Source organism: Varroa destructor, unplaced genomic scaffold, assembly GCF_002443255.2.
Source record: "Varroa destructor unplaced genomic scaffold, Vdes_3.0 BEIS01000007.1, whole genome shotgun sequence".
NCBI classification, from domain to species: Eukaryota; Metazoa; Arthropoda; class Arachnida; order Mesostigmata; family Varroidae; genus Varroa; species Varroa destructor.
Window position 1 is genome coordinate 1,462,193 of NW_019211460.1, and position 19,744 is coordinate 1,481,936.

The 19,744-nt window shown below is 37.1% G+C and overlaps 2 protein-coding genes across 3 annotated transcripts; one reads left to right on the forward strand and one right to left on the reverse strand.

The window, feature by feature from the left end:
* Positions 1 to 316: 316 nt before the first annotated feature.
* On the forward strand, positions 317 to 13,784 carry Snx1 (sorting nexin 1). Of its 2 annotated transcripts, none has more exons than XM_022814179.2 (9): positions 317 to 741; positions 5,709 to 5,948; positions 6,138 to 6,278; positions 6,965 to 7,225; positions 7,506 to 7,766; positions 9,228 to 9,400; positions 9,543 to 9,639; positions 9,916 to 10,131; positions 10,446 to 13,784. In XM_022814179.2, exons 1-9 carry the CDS (start codon positions 652 to 654, stop codon positions 10,608 to 10,610), a joined length of 1,644 nt encoding a protein of 547 aa, XP_022669914.1. In that variant the 5' UTR covers positions 317 to 651; the 3' UTR covers positions 10,611 to 13,784. The 2 variants fall into 2 exon arrangements, with proteins under 2 accessions (XP_022669914.1, XP_086831650.1); XM_086975524.1 differs by having other exon boundaries at positions 318 to 741; positions 5,709 to 5,936.
* Positions 13,785 to 14,021: 237 nt separating this feature from the next.
* On the reverse strand, positions 14,022 to 16,224 carry LOC111253928 (V-type proton ATPase subunit e 2-like). Its single transcript, XM_022814180.2, has 3 exons — positions 15,981 to 16,224; positions 15,486 to 15,533; positions 14,022 to 14,802 (listed from the first exon to the last, which is right to left on the reverse strand). The coding sequence occupies exons 1-3, from the start codon at positions 16,076 to 16,078 to the stop codon at positions 14,664 to 14,666; spliced, it is 285 nt and encodes a 94-aa protein (XP_022669915.1). The 5' UTR covers positions 16,079 to 16,224; the 3' UTR covers positions 14,022 to 14,663.
* Between the last annotated feature and the right edge of the window lie 3,520 nt (positions 16,225 to 19,744).

Below are 19,744 nucleotides of genomic sequence, written 5' to 3' on the forward strand. Positions count from 1 at the left end.
ACTTATATATTCTATATAATGATGTGCTGAGCCACAATTTATCGTGCCTACAAACGTCCTGCTTTTTAAAACGTACATTGTGACGATATGGATATCGTGAAAGACAGCAAGAAATTGTTAATTTCAATCTTGAATGAAAATATCGTCTAGTAACAGAGAAGACAGCTCAGTAATTTTTGTCGAGTGTATTCATTTACCACAAGGCGCTCGGTTGCCGTACTTAAATCTCCCGCGAGGGCCTGTTTTTTTAGCCCGCCTGGCTGTCACCCAGACGACTAGCCAATGACAAGCCCTTCCCATAACATTAGCGTGGGGGAGTTCTTGCACAATATGGCAGACGGGTTTCTCGACAACTGAGCGGAGCGCCAGCTATCACTAGCAGCACCACCTCCATAAGCAGCAGTAAAAGTACAGAAAACTATTGCAAATTACCCGTAAAGTATTTGTTCAGTACAAGCCAGTACGGCGATTAGCATTCTTCATTAGGCGTTCGAGTTTTACGTTTGTACGTCGGTGTGATTGAAGCGGTCTGCTCATCTAGCAGCAACGAAATCGACCTCCTTGTCGTCATCGTTCCGTAACGACGATTTGGGTGCGTGCCTGTCTGTCTGTCATTGACCACCGACTTGTTACTTTGCCTTTCGTTCCACAATGAGTAACCCGCTCCAGCAAGATCTATCAGCTAGTAGGAAACCGTATGACAGCTACGAAGACGACGATCTTTTCGTGTCTACTGTCGAGGTAAACGAAAACTTTTCCTCCATCCTGTCAATATCATGTTCTCTTCGTTTTCCTATGATCTCTAGTGTCATATGGGTGCCACAACACCTCTCCCAAAACAACCGTCGCTTCAACATTCAGTTATCGCCGATCACTAAATTGCGATTTTCTGTGTTCGTCGTCTGTATACGTTTTTGTGTGTTAGGTGCCTTGAAAGTTGAAGGGCGGCGGGAACCCGACAGCTTCTTCGCTAGTCACCCAAGTTAATTTCCAGTCCCTTCTGATCTGTTTGTGTGTGAATCTCTGCCAATCAACCAGTGTGCAAGGATATATGTCAATGTTTAATGCATACGTGACATTATGAGAGCTACCGCTTGCGACAGTGGTGTTTCGCAGTTAGTTGTTGTTGTCGTCGTCGTCTATTGTAGCTAGCAGCAGTGAATGAAATGTTCAGTTACGTAGTAATAATATCGAACCCGTCGAAGCAACCTTTAATAAGGCAGCAATGTAAATAACCGTATGTGATATGCGTATGCAATCAACAAGGCCGAATAGTGTTGTGACTGCTTCCGTTGCAGCTGCTGCAGTCGCTATAATGCTAGCGACTATCGTATATTTATAGCCTTTTGTGTAGCCGCCCTCTCTCGGTTTCCCGTTTTCGCTTTGACCGTTCGCGAAACCGGAGCGACTTAGGTTGTGTCATTCACAGTTGGTTGAAAGAAATGGCGGAGCCGCCCCTACCGGCGTCTATAAATGGCGATACATTCAAAAGATAGTAACTGAAAGAACTACGAGAAGCTCTGGTATTTGTTCGTTCAGTAACGAACAGGTTGTGCACGGCTGAATAGATAAACAGATGAAAATGTTAGGAAAAGTAGCCGAGATACCTAGCCCTGTATTTTGATGGACATAATTGTCAGCTGTGTAGAGTTTGTATGCGGATACCTTCACGCGGCAAAACCTTTTTCTTTTTATTATCTAGTCGCTTATCAACGGCCGCTTTTGCTTTTTTGATTTGGTACGGTGAACGTGAAAAAAATTTAGGTCATGGCTCATTAGAGTTCAGCTGAGCGAAACCGACAGGTTTTACAGGGCGACAAACGAAGCGCAATCACTTTCCCATTCACTGATTGACTCAGTAAGAAGGCGCTGTTCAGTCGTTATCGCACACGCTATAGGTAGCGGTCGGGTTAAATGGAGGGGAGAGAATTATGTTACATAGTCTGATAAATAGAAATAGTTCGAAATATTGATGGTCGGAGCGTCACTATGTTAACAGGGTTATTCACTAATTAGTAAAAACGTAGCGTTCTGTGATGGTTTCAGCAAATATAAATCTATGTCTGTTTTTGCCTCCCTGAGCAATTCATTTTGGAATATTTTTCTGCCTCAAAAAATTAATTCGGCAATTTAACAAAATTTTGTCTGTAAAACCGCCGCTACTTAAATATGTGCAAAAGACTAACTAAATATACTATGATTGGCGGCAATTTTGAGCTCATTACAATGCCATTGCTAAACTGTATTTCGTGGATTCAGTATGATTTATTATACGATCTTTGTACTTGCGCAAAAGAAGCAGACTTTGCGTTAAAAATAATTTTGAAAATCATTTACGTATTGCCATAGTTTTCCCGAAAATTGCTCTTTATTGTCTCTAAAATGCAGAGAGGTGCGAATTATGTAGCTGGCCATAAAGATTTCTATTGGTGTCTTCTGATATCTTCCAGCTATTGTAATCTTGGTTCCCTTATATGTTCTGTTTATTAGCAATGCGGAACTGATGTTAGTTATTAGTCTGACAACTAAATTAATTAGTTTGAAACGAAACCAGCTGCTCAAGAAACATTTCGCATAGATTTTTGAAGTCCTTACATTGACTTTATTAATGAGCCTGCAAGCGGATTTGAACTAAAGGGCCTACGATTTGTGTAAAAATTACTCTCACATAAATTTATGGGGACAACATTAGCGAAACTTTTTTCTTTAAGCTCCGCTAATGTTGTTTTCAAACACCGATTTGAAGTTTATGTTCTGCTGTATGTGCGCAGTCGACCCTTAGGGATCGTTTTCTCCGCTTGAAGATCAGCAGACCGAAATCGTGAGCTGCTAGTTTATTGCTGTTCGATCGCTGAGAAATTTTCAATGTGTATTTGCAACGTTTGTCTAAACACAAGATTTTATTTATTTAATAATGAAAAGATAAGAATGTCGATCATATAGGTAATAGTTTCGTCAATGTCAGACATCGTTATAGTTTAACGATACGTCTATCTGAGCACGTTAATGCTACGAGTTATGTATATATATGTCCGCTGGCAAACTAAAACTAGCAATTTTTAGAATTTGCGATCGAAATAGTCTCTCTAACCCGACTAAGCCACCACGACAAGGTCATTCATTTTTCATTCGACGTAATAGAGGAGGTACAATATGGGATACTTGGAAATAAACGACATTTATTTATCTTACGCACTTAAAACGCCTACGGCAACCTGTAGTTGCTGGTTCAAATGTAGTACTTACCATAGAACAGTACTGCAGAACAGACCCGTATTTACTTAATTCGAGCATGCCATGCATAAGTTTCGACGTGGACCTGAAAAAACTTCTGACGCGTTGTTCTAAAATATTTAACCAGTTAAAATGTCTTCTTATGCAATAGAAAACCTAGAATTTCAAAAGGATACACATTTGATCAATAATATGAGTAATACCATTGTTGTAGGAGCACTCCTCTGTACATCTACTTTGTTTCCGCAGAAAGCGGCGGCGCTTGGAGCGAATACATAACGCATCGTAAGAGGCGTTGCCATAAGCCAGGCAGCATTCTATGGACAGAGAAGCTGTTGCTGCTAGACTGTTGGTGTCGATCGTTACACTAGGTAAATCTCCGATTCAAAAAGGACTTTGACAACCATCGACGCCAACGCCAGACAAGAGTTTAATGGATTTACCAGATAAACCGGTGCTAAACCGTTTTAATGCTGAATTATCCGAAAACTGTTTATTAAAATGAAATAGATACTTGAGCACATTGAAAACGCTTATATTCCCTCTAAATGCGGGTGCTTTTACGGTGAAGTCTCAGACGAGATGAAAACCTTGACCAGGGATATCCATGCCGACAATTTGTATTGGTCAATCATACAGGTTTTACCCTTATCTAATTTTTTGAAGCACTGAGGGAACAGTTCGGCGGGAACTTCAAGGTATAATTGAAGAGATATCAAGTCACTAGCAGATTTTAGTTGAAGTTATTTGCTTCATTCAGTGTTGGAAGCTTTCTTAAACGATAATTGATGCGTGTTTGGAGCGTAAACTGAAAACCTAAACTACGTGAGATTTTATAGAGTAAGTTACGTGTTACTCTTTAGAGCTGTTGTATTTGCCTCCGTCGTTGTTAGCGCATAATAAATTAACTCAAATATGAGATGTGAATGAAGCTCCTATCATTCATTGCTTTTAGTTTGTTATTCACGGTATGTTTCAATGCCATAACGTTTTTTATACTACTATAATAAATATGAATTGCCAATACCTTTTTTGAAATAGTGAAAAATCAAATCGAATACATTTCGAATAATCTCCTCTTTTTTTTTTAATGTTTCTAAAAAGAACCGTGATCCTGTATCCTAGAACAATTGTTAACATCTTATTAATTGTCGATGCTATGTCTTGTAGCATTGCTGTGATAGGTAGAGTACTACTCTTTAGAGTTGAAAGACCTTCCAAGGGAGAGTTGAGAAAGCACAAAGCTGTTGTTGTAATGCGTTGTTTGAGCTACGATACTGCGTAAGTCGTCCTATAAGTATTAAAGTATTAGTAATATAAAAAGTATTAATATGCTCTTACTACAGTAACCAATTGTGTCGACTCCGTGGATGAATATATTAATATGAGCATTATGAGTTGATCAGCAATCGGAAATCAAAAGCTAGGTAACGTAGTTGTACTCCAAGGTTTTATTGTTGGATCAGGCTGTTACTCTCGGAATGAGCTTTTGGAAAGAAACTATAAATTGTTTAGTCTGTTAAAAAAAGCTGTAATTCCTTGGAAAATTGAAACCACGTGAAGTAACCTAAATATATATGCGTTTAAGTTTAACAAATTTTAAAAGTTTAAGAAAGCGAACCAAAGGACGAGGCGCAATTGCTCCGAGTCAACAGAAACATTGTTCACATCTCAATATTATATTTGACAATGTAATTATGTCGAGGACCGATTTCATAGACCGCGTAATAGAGGTTTAATATCTGTTGCTGTTTGCACGCTATATTATCAATACAGTAATATCCTCGTGCGGCAGGGAAAATATTGTGTCATTCACGAAATTCATGAGTCATAGATATCAACACTAAGACAATGGCATCTCGTGAAAATTATTAATAAGTTTAAGCGCATTTTTTGAGAGTCTTAGATGACTCAGTTTATGTATCTGATTTTTGGTTGAAACAAAACTCATGAAAAAAGTAAAATAGACGTCGTGATTCTTGTACAGTCACTTACGGACTTAAAGTAAGTTATCGAGTGTGTATAGAACACAACTATCACTTAATAATTTGTTTAGTTTAACTTACTTAATAATTTGATAAGTTCCCGTTAAATGGATATGCATACATCTTGACATTCAGAAATTTCAAAAAAACAACAGTGTTTGCTTAACGTGTTAACATGAACCTTTTTATGTTCTGAGCCAACTTTTAAATAAAAGAATGCAGTTATGACTTTACAGGCGCTAAATCACTTGTACGTGACAAATTTACAATTTTATCTGTTGTTACATTGTAAGCCGTACTATAGATAGTAACATCTACGAACTCACAGACTATTCGTTATCTACTTAACCTTTATGGTTAATTCAGGTTATTCCAGTTTCCATGTGAATAGTTCATGTAATAAACTTACCTAAGTATGCCTTTGTTAAATAAAGATAAAAATGATGAATAATCGTCCACGTACATATGTTAATAACACGTTGATTTTAGTCACTGGGCGGTGTTGGCGGCGGCGGCGGGAAAGGTGAAGGAGACAACCGAAAAATCACAGCAGGTCAACAAGAACTGAATCATAACATCCTTGAGGCTGCAGAAGACATCGACCTCAACGATGATGATCCTGCGGATGTCACAAGGAGACAAACTGGTCTCGACAATGACGAGGCCGCAAAACAGACTTCGGTAGAGGACCACCGTCATCTTTCGCCTCTCGAACAAGTTAGTCTAGAAGTAGGCAAATTCAGGTTATATTATAGCAATGTGCTCATATCCAGGTTTCCCTTTGACTTTAAAATAGCAATGGTTTAGAAATAGGTATTCCCTCCTATTTCAAAGATGACAAGAAGAATAATAAATGCTCATGTCAAACAACGTATAGGATATCAGTTTTGGCCGAAATCTGAGAACTTATTGCTTTAGGTCCCACCTGCTCCAACGGATCCCGACTCATCCGGGCCCCCAGCTATGCTTCACGCAAGTAACACAGCTACTAATACAAATAACAACGACAACAGCCATAGCATCCATAAGCAGCAGACACAACAGTTCCTCAATACCATTGTAAGTGAAATCAAATCAAATTGACTGCCGTTGGTGTACGTGGCAGTTTATATTGGTGTTTGATTTTAAACCTTGGGTATCTAGTTATTTCGTTAGAAAACTGCGTTTATCTTTAATTATGTAATGATGAGACATCATATGACTGGACAATATATTAGGGTATTGCATAAACCTTGTTAATAAATTCTGTTCTACTTACGTCAGTTTCGCGAATAATTCACTTCATGGATGTTTCAGGAACGATATCATATCGGTTCATTGTTAATGATATAAATCCGTAGCATTAAATTGGCTTGCCAAAAGAGCACTGACTTGCAATTAAGTTTATGTATTACTTAAAACCGTCGTTACTGTGGTGAGAAGGATAGTTTTTCTTTTGATTGCGTCTGTCATTTTTAAACACAAAATGCATTGCATCTTGGTTGCGTGTTTTGATGCAGACTCTACACCGTTCCACTGAGCGACTCTGTTTGAACAGGAACTACTGAAGTCAATAGCAAGACCTGAATCCCTTAATTATGTATTGATAAAAAAAAAAGATAGCTATACGTAATGACAACATACAATGAATCGGGAAAATGTTGTCAATCGTAAAAACGTGATATTTTTTACTAAATGTAATAGTTTTTTTTTCTATTTATGAAATACAATCGCTTATTTTTCAACTTAGACCAACACGATTTCAGAGCGCCAATGGTCAGCCTGACGACCGTTTCATCGACCTGAAAGTCTCTCAGCCCACAAAAGTCGGTGATGGTATGAGCGCCTATCTAGTGTACAAAATTATCACAAAGACCAATCTTGGATTCTTCAAAAAAGGTGACTTTACGGTATCAAGGCGCTTTTCTGACTTCCTCGGTCTTTATGAAAAACTCGTCGAGAAACACCTCGCAGCCGGCCGAATTGTACCGCCTGCGCCAGAGAAGAACGTTGTAGGCATGACGAAGGTAGGAGATCTTTTCTATTCAAAAAAGTTGTTGAAGGTGAACTCTCTCATCGATTCGTATTAAAAAGCCCGTTTGAAAAATTTTGGTCTAGCAATTATTCGGTAATTTGACATACATTGATTGGTAACATCCGTTTTTGTAGAACAATTCAGTTTTTATGCGCATTAAGCAAGCTGTAGAATTTTAGTAGCATTTGTGATAATGCATACACTACGGATAATTAATGTTTATTAAATAGGAAAGAATATATAATGACCGAAGATTCCTTAAACCTAATCAGGTAAAAATGGGCAAAGAGGAAGTTGCCACGGACGAATTCGTAGAGCGACGCCGCTGCCAGTTGGAACGATTCTTGAGACGAGTATCTCGTCACCCCGTTCTTGTCGCTGATCCTGATTTCCGGGAGTTTCTTGAATTAGAAGGTGATTTGCCAAAATCGACGCACACTTCAGCGCTTTCCGGTGCTGGCGTTATCAAGCTGATTAGCCGGGTCGGTGACACGGTTAATAAAATCACCTACAAAATGGATGAAAATGACAGTGTTAGTATCTTGTGTTTTGCCATCATCGTTTAATGGAAATCACAAGCCGTCTAACTTAGTGGTGTCGTAAATGATACAAAATGAAAAATGACGATTTGCGACCTGCACAGGCTAGAGAACAGTTCTCTAGAACTTAATCCAATCATCGTTGAAAGAATGTATTTTCACGTTCCTGTTTGAGAAAAAAATAGGAGATACCCATGTGTCAATAGGTGAATCGCTCGAAGTCGTTGGAGTTGTTTGCAATTGTAACATTGTGTGTTTCCCATATTTTTATTTCTGAAATTTTCTGTGGTTTATATGTTATAATGTATGCTACGATTAGAGATCGTACGTAGATCATAGTATGAAATCTTTTATAAACATCCTAACTCATCAACACAACAGCAAAACCTGCGCTTGTAGGTAGAAATAATATACTACTAATCCTCACAATAATTCATTGACAAACGCCTTAAATGACACCTTTCTTATACCTATATCACAATGTAGATCTTCCTCACTTACCGTCTTTGTACACGTTTGAAATAAACACAACCCATATATACATTCCATGTTTATCACTTAACTATTTTTGTGGTCATTGATGCTGTTATCATGTGTAATTACTACCTCGTGTTGTATTGTATATGGACACGATTTTTCATGCTGCGTCTACAACTGATGCACATACACAGTCAATTCAGCGGCCGGAATTTCACCTCCAGGTATTAGCCGATAATTATATACAGTATTTTTTTATGAACAAGCTCAGTTTTCCATACTAAATTATAGCGTCTCTCAATAGATATTAGCCGATAGCGGTTTACTAGACTACGCAGGCAATGTTGTTATGTATCGCTAAATGCAGACTTAATTCAACCTTGATTTCGCTTTCATTTTGTATGCATCCCGTTTTTATTGTCTCGCAATAATGAAATAAAATCATAAAAACCTTTGATTTTTTTCAACTTTAAGCGATGAACACGTAACTTGATATGCAACTGCATGTGAATATCGACTATCTAATTCATTTCTGGAAGTAAAAATCAGATACCGTTCACATATTTACGGGAGGGTCCATGAAATGAAATAATATTTTCTATGCGATTTGTTTATATATTAAAATGAATACACTCTAAGGATGTACTCAAAATGATAGGGTTAATTGTTACTATTGGCAACAGTTTTTATTAAGCGCATGGGTCGGTGTTCGAGGAAGTCATCAGGAACGTTTTCTTATCTAAAAAATCTAACATCGTCTTTTGCTCAGCCTAATCCTAGAACTAGACAATTCAACTTGTGATTCAAGTCGTGTTTTTGCATAGCTAAAATCGTTAGAGTCAAACGATTTTTTTGAAAGACACTGAGAGCACAGACGTACTCCGCCATATTAAGTGTTACGTACTTAACATGTGGTCATTTCTCTTTTGATCTATTCCTGCTTTTATATCTTGTTCAAACGGCTGCCACTGTGTGTAGTGGTTCGAGGATAAAACGGTTTTCATCGACAATCTGGACATTCAGTTGCGGAAACTTCATACATCCCTTGATTTTATGGTAACGCAACGACGGGAATTGGCTGCCAATTCGGGCATATTTGCCCGTAGTGCGGCGATGCTTGGCAATTGCGAGGAGCACACCGGACTCTCAAGGTAACTTATAGTTATTATAAAATTATCTGTTCTCGAATCGAATATATCGAAACATCGAAGTAAACTACTACTACATCCGTCTACCTGAATCTTTAGCCCTTGTGTAATAGTTATAATGCGGGAGCTTTTTCTATTACTACAGGTGTTTGAGTAAGCTTTCTGAACTTCATGAGAAGGTCGAGCAAACCCAGAGCCAACAGGCCAATCACGACTTTTTCCTTCTGGCGGAGCTCCTTAAGGTAGGTTTGGATGTTAATGCAGGTTCTGAAAATATTCGCATGTTTATAGTAAGAATACACATCCGTTGTTTCCAGGAAACCAAATAAATTAAACAAAAAAATGAATGGCATTCTATGAGACAGTCGGCATAAAGTTATTCAATAAGAGTTTGTTTGTTTTTATTTATATGATCCAACTATACAAGTGTTGTAACAATGTTCCAATGTATTGGATTGGATGAATTATTACTTTAAATGCGTGCCCTTAACGATCTTCTGATGTTATCCTGTAATCAGGACTACATCGGTCTCGTAGGAGCGATCAAGGACGCGTTCCACCAGAGGGTCAAGGTATACCAAACCTGGCAACACGCTCAGCAAACGCTTACCAAAAAGCGTGAACAGCTCAACCGATATCAGTTAGCCGCCCGTTCTGATCGAATTCCCACTGCCCGTAACGAAGTTGAGGAATGGGAAGCCAAAGTCGAGCGTGGAGAAGAAGAATTCCGACAGGTGGGGAATGAATCACATAAGCCAGCGTTATGTCATAACCTCCGTTACGTATATAGTTGACTATAGGTAATAAAAACGGTTACTATCCAAATAGATTTCACATGCGTTCTTTAATGAGACTTTTGCATCGATGTGTCACACTTGTCATCGATACATATTGTCACATTATTATTATTTCTTCACTAGCGACTTTTAGTTAAGGCAATTTTAGTAGTATTCTATTTGTGAGTATTGCGCTTGTCTCACCCCATATTCTTACGTAGATTGTTGAATCTCTTATGTCATAAGTGTCAACTTGAAATATTGTTTTTTAGATTTCAAAGGTTATTAAGCACGAAGTGGAAGGATTCGAAGTGAAGCGAATCGAAGAATTCAAGAATTCGATTATACGCTATATGGAGTGCCTTCTCGAGACTCAACAACAACTTGCGCAACTGTGGGAGACCTTCTTACCGGAGGCTAGGGCCATCGAGGAGTAGAAGATATCTAGAGAAAAAAAAACAAATTTTCAGCCGAAATTGTCTCCATAACCTTCACCTAGTATCAACATTCGTCATTTCTATATCAGCCGAATCCACACTTCGAAAACGAATTTAGTGATCGGACTTCTTCTAGTTGGCTCATTTTCGCAGGTCACCTATTGACCCACTAGGTGGTGATAGACGTCTAATGGATACTAACAATGATTTTAGCCGTAAAAATCCTACTATTTGTACTATCTTCAATATCTGCCTGTGAGATTCTGTGTACAAGTTGTCAGCCTTGCAACGTTGTGATCTGGGTGAAGCCTGTAGCATTACTTAAGAGCCTGCCTCTTTTGCTGTATTATTTTGAGACGGATTTCAACGTTAAATGTGAAACAAGCAGTGTTAAAAATTGCCGAAATGGAAAGATAATTGTACCCTACTGGTTGATATGTCACCATGTTACTGTTTCGCACTTATTTTAGCAAGCAAAGACAGTATTACTGCTTGCAAACCGCTTTGACGGTCGGCTTCTCGCTAATATGTATTTTCTCAAATGATGCTAAAGCACATAGGGGTGATATGTTGTGGAGCTGATCAGGTCGGAAAACAATTTTTGAACTTTGAACTTAGGGCCTGAAAAAGGTGAGTCTGCAGGAGCTTGAAAGGAGTGTGGTTGAGCGTAACGATTTGCTTGGTTGGCAGCCGAGTCACGATCTAGTTATAACTATTATTATAGAATAGAAACATGGCCTTGTTGTCGTCTCTGGAAAGCAGAGAAAAACAATAGACCAAGATCAACGATCAATACTAAGTAACGCATACTTTTACTATTATAATTATAAAATAATTATGCCCATTGTTAAGAATCGGTTGATCTGGTTTGTTATAAATAGTGACGTCAATTTGACATGAATGTGCATCTGAAAGACTTATTATAATAAATCTAACCGATATGAGGGACAAATATAAATAAAAACCGCAGCCATCGCCACGACGCAATATTAATAATTGAGTTTATTATTATTAACGTTAACTTCAAGTATGCATTCACTTACATACAAGATAGAACGAGTTCCATTAAGAGACCTGTCCGAACCATGTAATATTTCTTTCTGTTGTTATTAGGTATTCCCTGATTGACCCACACGACGCTCTATACATATATGAAAAATATACATAGAAAAACACAGTAGTATATTATCGCTTATATCTAGGAAGAAGCAAAAACAGATTTACAAATTCAGACAGCAACAAAAACATCTGTTGTTATGGCGATCCTATTGTAAGTTATGCGGATTGTTCAGAACGCAAACGTAACAAAGTCAAGTGAGTCGTGTGAAACGCTCTATCGTGCTGCGATTCTATGTCGTGATGGATTACATGGCGACGGTGGCTCAGGGAAACTCGTTCGTGAAGAAGCAAATGATTAAAAATGTACGAGTTGCTTGTCGTACTAGTTAGCTAGTAACTTAATTATGATACGACGACCACCTGTGTTAACAATGCACTATAGCAAAATCGCTTAGTCTCTATCTGGCAGAAGCACATACTATAACACACCGTTGATATAATAAACACAATTCGCGGATCGCGACAAGCGCGAGATTAGAAGAAACAAGGAGATTGGAAAAACCAGTCTCTTCGTCACAACAATGACCGACAGGTTGTTTTAGAAAAGATCGAAAACCGAGAGGCTCTAATAACCCAACGTTTAGTTAATGAGACAGGCTTGGTCAAACAATGAGGTTAGCTTTTTTATCGTCGCTGGTGGAAAAACCTTTAGACTCCACGCAAGCGTGCGCATAGCTAGATCTGTACACTATTAATAAGAATTTTCACCCATTCTGCTATTAGAACACATGACAAAATATACATGTATGTATGTATGTGTTAACTTAATTAAGGGAAAACCTCCTGGCAGTGCTCACAATATGAATAATTTTCTAATGACTAACAATTAATCCAAGGTCTAGAGTCCAGAAACAAATGAAAGGATGTGCTAGTGCAAACACATTTAATTGGAAACGGGGGTCATTTTTTTCATTGCGCGTCGTGTCGAAAAACGCACTGTGTGTATTGCGCAAAAAGAGAAAGTAGAAAAAAAAAGTGGCGAAACAAGCTATTATTCTAACGGATATACAAAAAGGGTTGTTAATTTTATAGGTCACGGAAAACCGAGAGGTGAAAGTCCGCGCTCAAGGCGACGCAGATATGCAGTGCACAAAGATACGACGATAAGCGAAGAGTATGATAAATGAGGGATTGATGAAAGCAGATGAGCGAGTTTCTTATACCTAAAAATGGTGGAGATACCGAAAACACTTAGTGTTGCACTTTCATATAAAAAAAAAGAGGGAGAAAGTGGACATGTAAGAAGGCATGATTACGATAATTCACCCATATGTGAAGTTTATAAAGGTATTAATGTAGATTTATTATTCATGAGAAAAGAACAGCACGTGAATTTGGCTACCTAGGTAGAAAATAGGGAAAAAAGAAAAAAGTCAATGTCCACTCCTCTTTGGGAAGAAACTGACAGTTGTTATAACAACAACACCTTGAACGGACGTTTTCGTATTCGCTGATCTTTCGTCGTAACGCGGGCTCATGCAGAAAAGCCCGTTTTCTGCTCCGAGATGATAGCAAAGCGGAGGAACTTGGAAAAGCCAGGAAGAAGCCAGTGATAAGTTGCAATCAACTGACGTGCTGAATTAATCGACTATTATTATTATACAATCATAATTGTCGCGAGCTACATTGATTGATTGATTTGTATACAAAAAATGAGTGTTAAAAAAAAGAAAATCCAAAGGAGAACTATAACTGAAAGAAAGAAACGTTGTATTTTATCACGCGCTAACGATTATAGGACAAGAACTATGATAATAATGACGAAACAATGTTAATTTTTTCATGGATGACCATAGCGATAATGCTGAGGATATTATTTAGCGTGAATATCGTTATTATTATGATTGATAGGTGATGCTGATGGCGACGATGCTATAAAGGTAAACCGCGATTATTTACTGAGGAGAACAACAGCGAACCCTGACTGAAAGATATTCTTTAGATTATTATAATGATGAGATGTTTCCAAGGGAGCTCTAAATAACGCGATTTTATGGCAATGGTATGCGAATCCAAAAAGATATTTAAAATAAACTATATGTTGATTTTTAAAAAGTAGTGTCTTGATTGAGTCTAAGGACGCGATCATCCAAGTGCGACACTGTACAGACTTGTTTTACAGCTGCATTGAATAACGCAGCTGTATTAAATATATATATACGACCCTAAGTAACAGAGGCACTAACAAATCTATATGAACATCGTGTACAATTATGAAAGTAGCCGTTCCACGTATTTTATTCCACTAAAGATCTATACGCGTATATTCAAATCAAGCGAAGACAAGTACAATTAAACTGCATAGTCATATTTTATTACCGTTCTAATTTTTCTTTTAGATAATAAATGCTCTACATAAATGGTATATTTGTAATACATTTTTATATCTGCGCTTGCAAACAGCATTAAACAACACTCTTGATTTAAGTCATTAACATGTCCATTTATACAGCTTCTTAGATTCATTAGCAATAGCTACTGTAGTAAGTTGAATTAGCTTAAGCTACTAGAGAATTGTCGTCATACACAATCATGGCCAATTTTTTTTTTGAAAAAATATATTCTCTCAGTTTCGCTTTTTCAAAAGCATCGATAGAATTAGATATATTTTACATTCTTTTTTGTTCAACCCTGTTCGCCCTTGTGTTATCTATGTCGGTCGTTCGTATAGTTTAGCAATTATTTTTTTTTATATTCTTCTAAGATTTTTTGACACGACGTTCATTTCCGCATGTCTATGAACAGATGACTGTGGGCTGCGTAAAACTCTCCTGATAGCTGAGGAACATGAAAGATAACAATTTGGTTTCGTCCACTTCTTTATGTTCAAGTAGAAAATGTGGACCTAGCTTTTGTGACTGTTCAAAATTTCATTGAGGGTCTTTGTCTTTGCGCTCTGTTCCAAATTTGCAACGATTTTATGCATGAGGGTTTCTAGGGACCCGGGGTAGACGCAGACACTAATGCCGAGCTATCGTGACCACCCCAATACGCGTCGATTGCCCAGAGCGTATCCTTCGTTAGCATAGGTCCGATCAAGGGATTCATCTGCGCCATGTATGTACACAGCCAGCTGTCAACGAGTCGTCATTAGTACCAATTTTACTTACGATAAGATTCGAAATTACACGAAATAGTGGAATACTGCATGAAATACTTCTGTACATCCTTATAATATGGCGTATATAATAGAGTATCTTATCTAGAAAAACTGCGTTAGCATTATAGCTAGTTACGTATCTTTTAGATCAGTCAGTTTTTCCGGCTTTAGATAATATTATACTTTCTTAACTACTTAATCTGTCTACCGATTCCACTTTTTGTAATGTTATGCCTAAAATTATATAAAATAATTGATCATTCGTAGTATACTTTATACGTAATATACTTCTATATTCCTCACAGTGTTAACTTTATGCATTCATCTTCAACTTGGACTGCGAGTTGTTCAAACGTCATGACAGTTGCTACTCTAGTTAAAAGATTATTACAAACTGGAACTATTAAAGAAATAGAAAAACATATACTAAAATAAAGTGAAGAAGTATTTACATTTTGTTGCGAGTATACTGAATGTCTTACAAGCGATTCATTCGCTTTTACTTGAAGAATGACCTAAAGGTGGGTCACTATATAAATCCGTACATTAACAAACGCAAATCCTATGACTCAATCATGTTTTAAAAGCAGAATTATTTCGCTTGCGCCACGTAAACAATGCTGGTGAAATAAGTGTAATGTAATAGTTAAACTTACAAGACGTAGCAACACACTGCCGTTAGCGAGATGCATACTTGGATCAACCTAAAACAATTTGAAAAAAATAACAAGATCTTTTTAAGTTCTACGAATTTTCTAAATTGATTTTCTAAATTAAGTCAATCATCACTCTTTAAAATAATACTCCTGCTTTCCAGCCCACCTTTTAGCTCAGTGGTATGGCTCAATTATTTCTATATAAAGAGTTTTCCTTTGGATCAGACAAAAAGTAGTAAATCAATCCTACTGTGATAGATACATCTACGATTCACTATCAATAATGGCAGTTAAGAATTTTCTGGTGGCGAAAAAAAGCTGCAGTTGTTTTTCAGTTTGATTTATGCAGATAGTTCAAACTAACGATACATGCGTAATGTATGAAATTGTTATAATTACAGACTTTCCTTTTTCTATGAGCCTTGTAGTATGAAAACTATGGTTACACTCAACTAAGTCTATAGTGCGTCGTCAGATGCCAAAAGTTTTACTTACGGTCGATTTTCGCGACGGGGAATGAAAATTGGAACAACAATGCCTATTAAACCCCAGAATATCGTAAAAAAGAGAATTGCGAGCACTCCCGCTCCCATAGTGGAACTTTACGTAAAACAAATCGCCAACTTACTGCACTTAAAATAGTGTCTTCACACAAAATAGCACTACACACTACAATCTCTGTTTCTCACCAACTATTGCTATAGTACTCTGTTATTGTTCACGAGATCTTAATGCGAAACCACATGACCGCAGACATTGCAGTACTGACACTTCGCGAGCGCGCCAGATTCGAATACAGATACGAGCCAATCAGTCAGCAAGAAACGATATTTTTTTATATGGAGTTATATATAGTTAGCTTATTTAACAAAAGATGGCGTGGACTGGATGGCTAATGCGCATCCCTTTAATTAAAATCCCATGCCACGCTAGTTCAAATCTCAGAATTAAGGAAATATTGTTTTCAGGTATTTATAGTCAAGAAAATAAGCGATAAAAGGAAGAATAAAGAATTACTACGCTACCATTAAAGTTGATAGCTGTCTGTACTATTGCCATGATGCTTTGTTATTTAGTTATACATTTATCACCGAGTTTACTATATATTTGGAAAAAAAAACTCGCACCCGCGACTCTTAACAAGATTTCATGCAAATGCATATTTCGGCCTAACACCGAAGCCTGGAGTCGAGATAATACATCCCATCTGACAGTAGTGTTTGGGTATTAAACTAAAATTTACAGTTCTGTATGCATCGGCGATTTAAATGCAACGAAAGCTCTATGATATAGATCATGACTCAACCTAACCTATTGTTGTTGATATCATGTCAACAAATATACCATAACTATCCCTTTTCACAGATTTCATAGAAGAATTGTTCTCATGGACTGCCCTCTTGTTGTCGCGTTGTCGATCTACACTATAAACAATCGATGATTTACGCACGAAGTTAATTTTATAAAAGGTCCCAAGCTGCAATATCACATTCGATGCAGGAAAATGTTGATAACACGCTTGACAAATAAAATATTGAGGTAGATCTATCGGGGATCTTTAGATATTTTATACACGCGGCCGTTTTCTAAACAAGACGAAAATTTATATGAAAATATGTTTATTTTATTTTTTTAGCTTATTTTATTTTATAAACGGCCATTTATTTTCAGGGCATTCTGTTTATGCTTTTGGCCACCTAAATTTAGAAGTAGGCAGCGCTGCAAGATTATTTTGACAGGCAGATTGTGTTCATGCTTGTTCTTTGAAGCAAGGCGGTTTCGCAAAGGCATTAATAAATGGTGAAGTTATTAAGTAAATGCCTATTTCGCTGATGTCTTAAATAGGAATAAAATGTAATGTGAAACATTTTAACGAGTAAATCCCTTTTTAAATACTACAGCCTAAAAAGGGTCTAAAAAATGACATTAAAAAGAAGTTACATTTAGACCAGATCCTGGTACATCTGTTCGGCAAAGTATAGACTTCTGGAGGGTATAAGTAGTTTGTTACGCGTAAGTAGTTTGTTAATTTATCGAAAACTTTTAAAATTTTTATAAATATAATTATACGTTTGTGTAAACTTCCTTAAAACAACTCTACTAAATTATAATATTACAAAAGTGACAGCGATACTCTTTGAAAACGATGGCTCGTGACTGAAACCTGAACAGCTTAGACCGGTTGTCGAGGTATCACTTATGGATCTCATGCGAACATACTTGCACATTGTGTGTTCTGCGTGTGGTTCGGAACAAAGATATGAGCCCAACAGTCGTCTATTAAGTGGTGTTTTCATTCTGCGGGGCAGAGAGCTAAGCGTTTCTCAGAGGAGGTGATGGACAAATGGAAAACGTTCAGGAATCGTGCCAGCGTGATGGTTTCGTGCAGCCTTTGGTTACAGGTTCGTGTCCCGTCAACTAGAGCTCGCAATATTTGTTTCAGCTGTATTGTGCGCGAAGATTTTCTCACCATTTTACTGCAATATACTTTCCCAAAATACATTAGTGTAACATCGACTAGATTTCTACAAAATAATTGCCGTTGCTAGTTGATGTTATCTAGGATATCTAAGTAAATAAATATAACATATATTATCCTACATTTAGCTACGTGCAATGTGATAATTAATGAAAAAGTTTTGCTTGATAAATAGGTAATTGTTTACTTATATTATGAAATGCAGATACGTACGCCTGATTAGAGTGATCCTTTATGGCGGCTTGTTATCTAGCGCAGATATAGAAATGGAATGTCTTGCAGATTCATCTAAAGCCAATCGAACAAAACGCTTAACTATAACAGCTGCGCTTTTTAATAACAGCGGAGGTAAAAACTATCTTCTGGAAAGGTCATGAGACTTAGCAGAACAAAAATAGGACGAGAATGCTGTCCTAATTATGCTGTAGGGCCCAACTTAATATATACCTACAGAGGTTTATATGAACTTTATACGGACAAAGCATTAATGAAATTCACATATTATTACTATATTTTGAAATATATAAATATATGCTACCAAAGCAATAAGAGGTATGTTGAAAAAATAATTTTACATCATTCTTTTACAACTGTTAACCAAAAGCTACTTTAGTTCTTGCAGAAAAATTAGACATGTTGGTATAACTCACTTTTTTATTTCTTATTGTCTATTGATTGAAGGGCTTGATTCCGAAACGAACATTTACCAATTCAGCCTACATATTGGTAGCAATACATAGGTTATACACAGTTAGTAATTCCAATAGTACTAAATATTTCCAGAAGCTTTTAAGTCTCTGATTCTTATGCCAACCTACACAGAGGAGACCGCTTACTTTCCGCTACGGATCTTTGTGTGTAATAAAATGTGGAAGTAGAAAAAACGCTTTTTTGCTACTTCCACATTTTATTAGCGGTAGTACCTATTCAACCAAAATGGATCTGACTTATGGCTGGCATTTACTGATGCTGACCCGCACTTGCTTATGGTTCCTCGTAATTACATTATCTTATTTTCGTTATGTATATGTATACTTATATGTGTATGTGTATGTATACTATTATGTGTGTGTGTGTTTCTAAAAGCGTTGCTGTTGTTATACAAATTGATTTGTCTTATATACGCGTGTATTTAATACTATTGTTGAATAAGGCCAAAAGATACATTTTTGGATAGCTAAAGAGCGCACATACATGATATTCCCGAGAGCTTTCCAATCTAATTACTGAAAATATAAAGAATGATTTACGGCCCAATTTATATATCAGTGTTGTGTATAATATGCCGGTAGCAGAAAAGTTTCTTGATCAACATTGGGGTTAATAAATTTTCCATTATGTCAGTATAACCTACAACTGACACTGGCATTCAATGAACATTCGCCATTGTGAACGTACAGAGCGGTTTCACGCTCTTCTTAGCTTCTGTCGTTTCGTCCCTACTAAAAGATAAGCTCAGCGAGACGACGCGAAAATGGTCACCTACTGCAAATCACATTCAACAAGTATGCAGTAATGGTACCCAACAAGAAAAAGCCTAAAAATTGTTGTTTCCTACACAACCCAACACATAATAGTAATAGTAGAACGACTGTCTAGGACCGATTAAGTCATCAGCTGCGTTTTCAAATTTCCATGCAAAGCTGTAATAATAAAGAGTATTCGTCAAACAGTTTTCTAGAAAATATAATTCTCCAGACAACATTGCACGTTTATGTAACATCATAAAGAATCGAGCACTATTACGTATAATATAATGTATTGATTATAATTATGCACA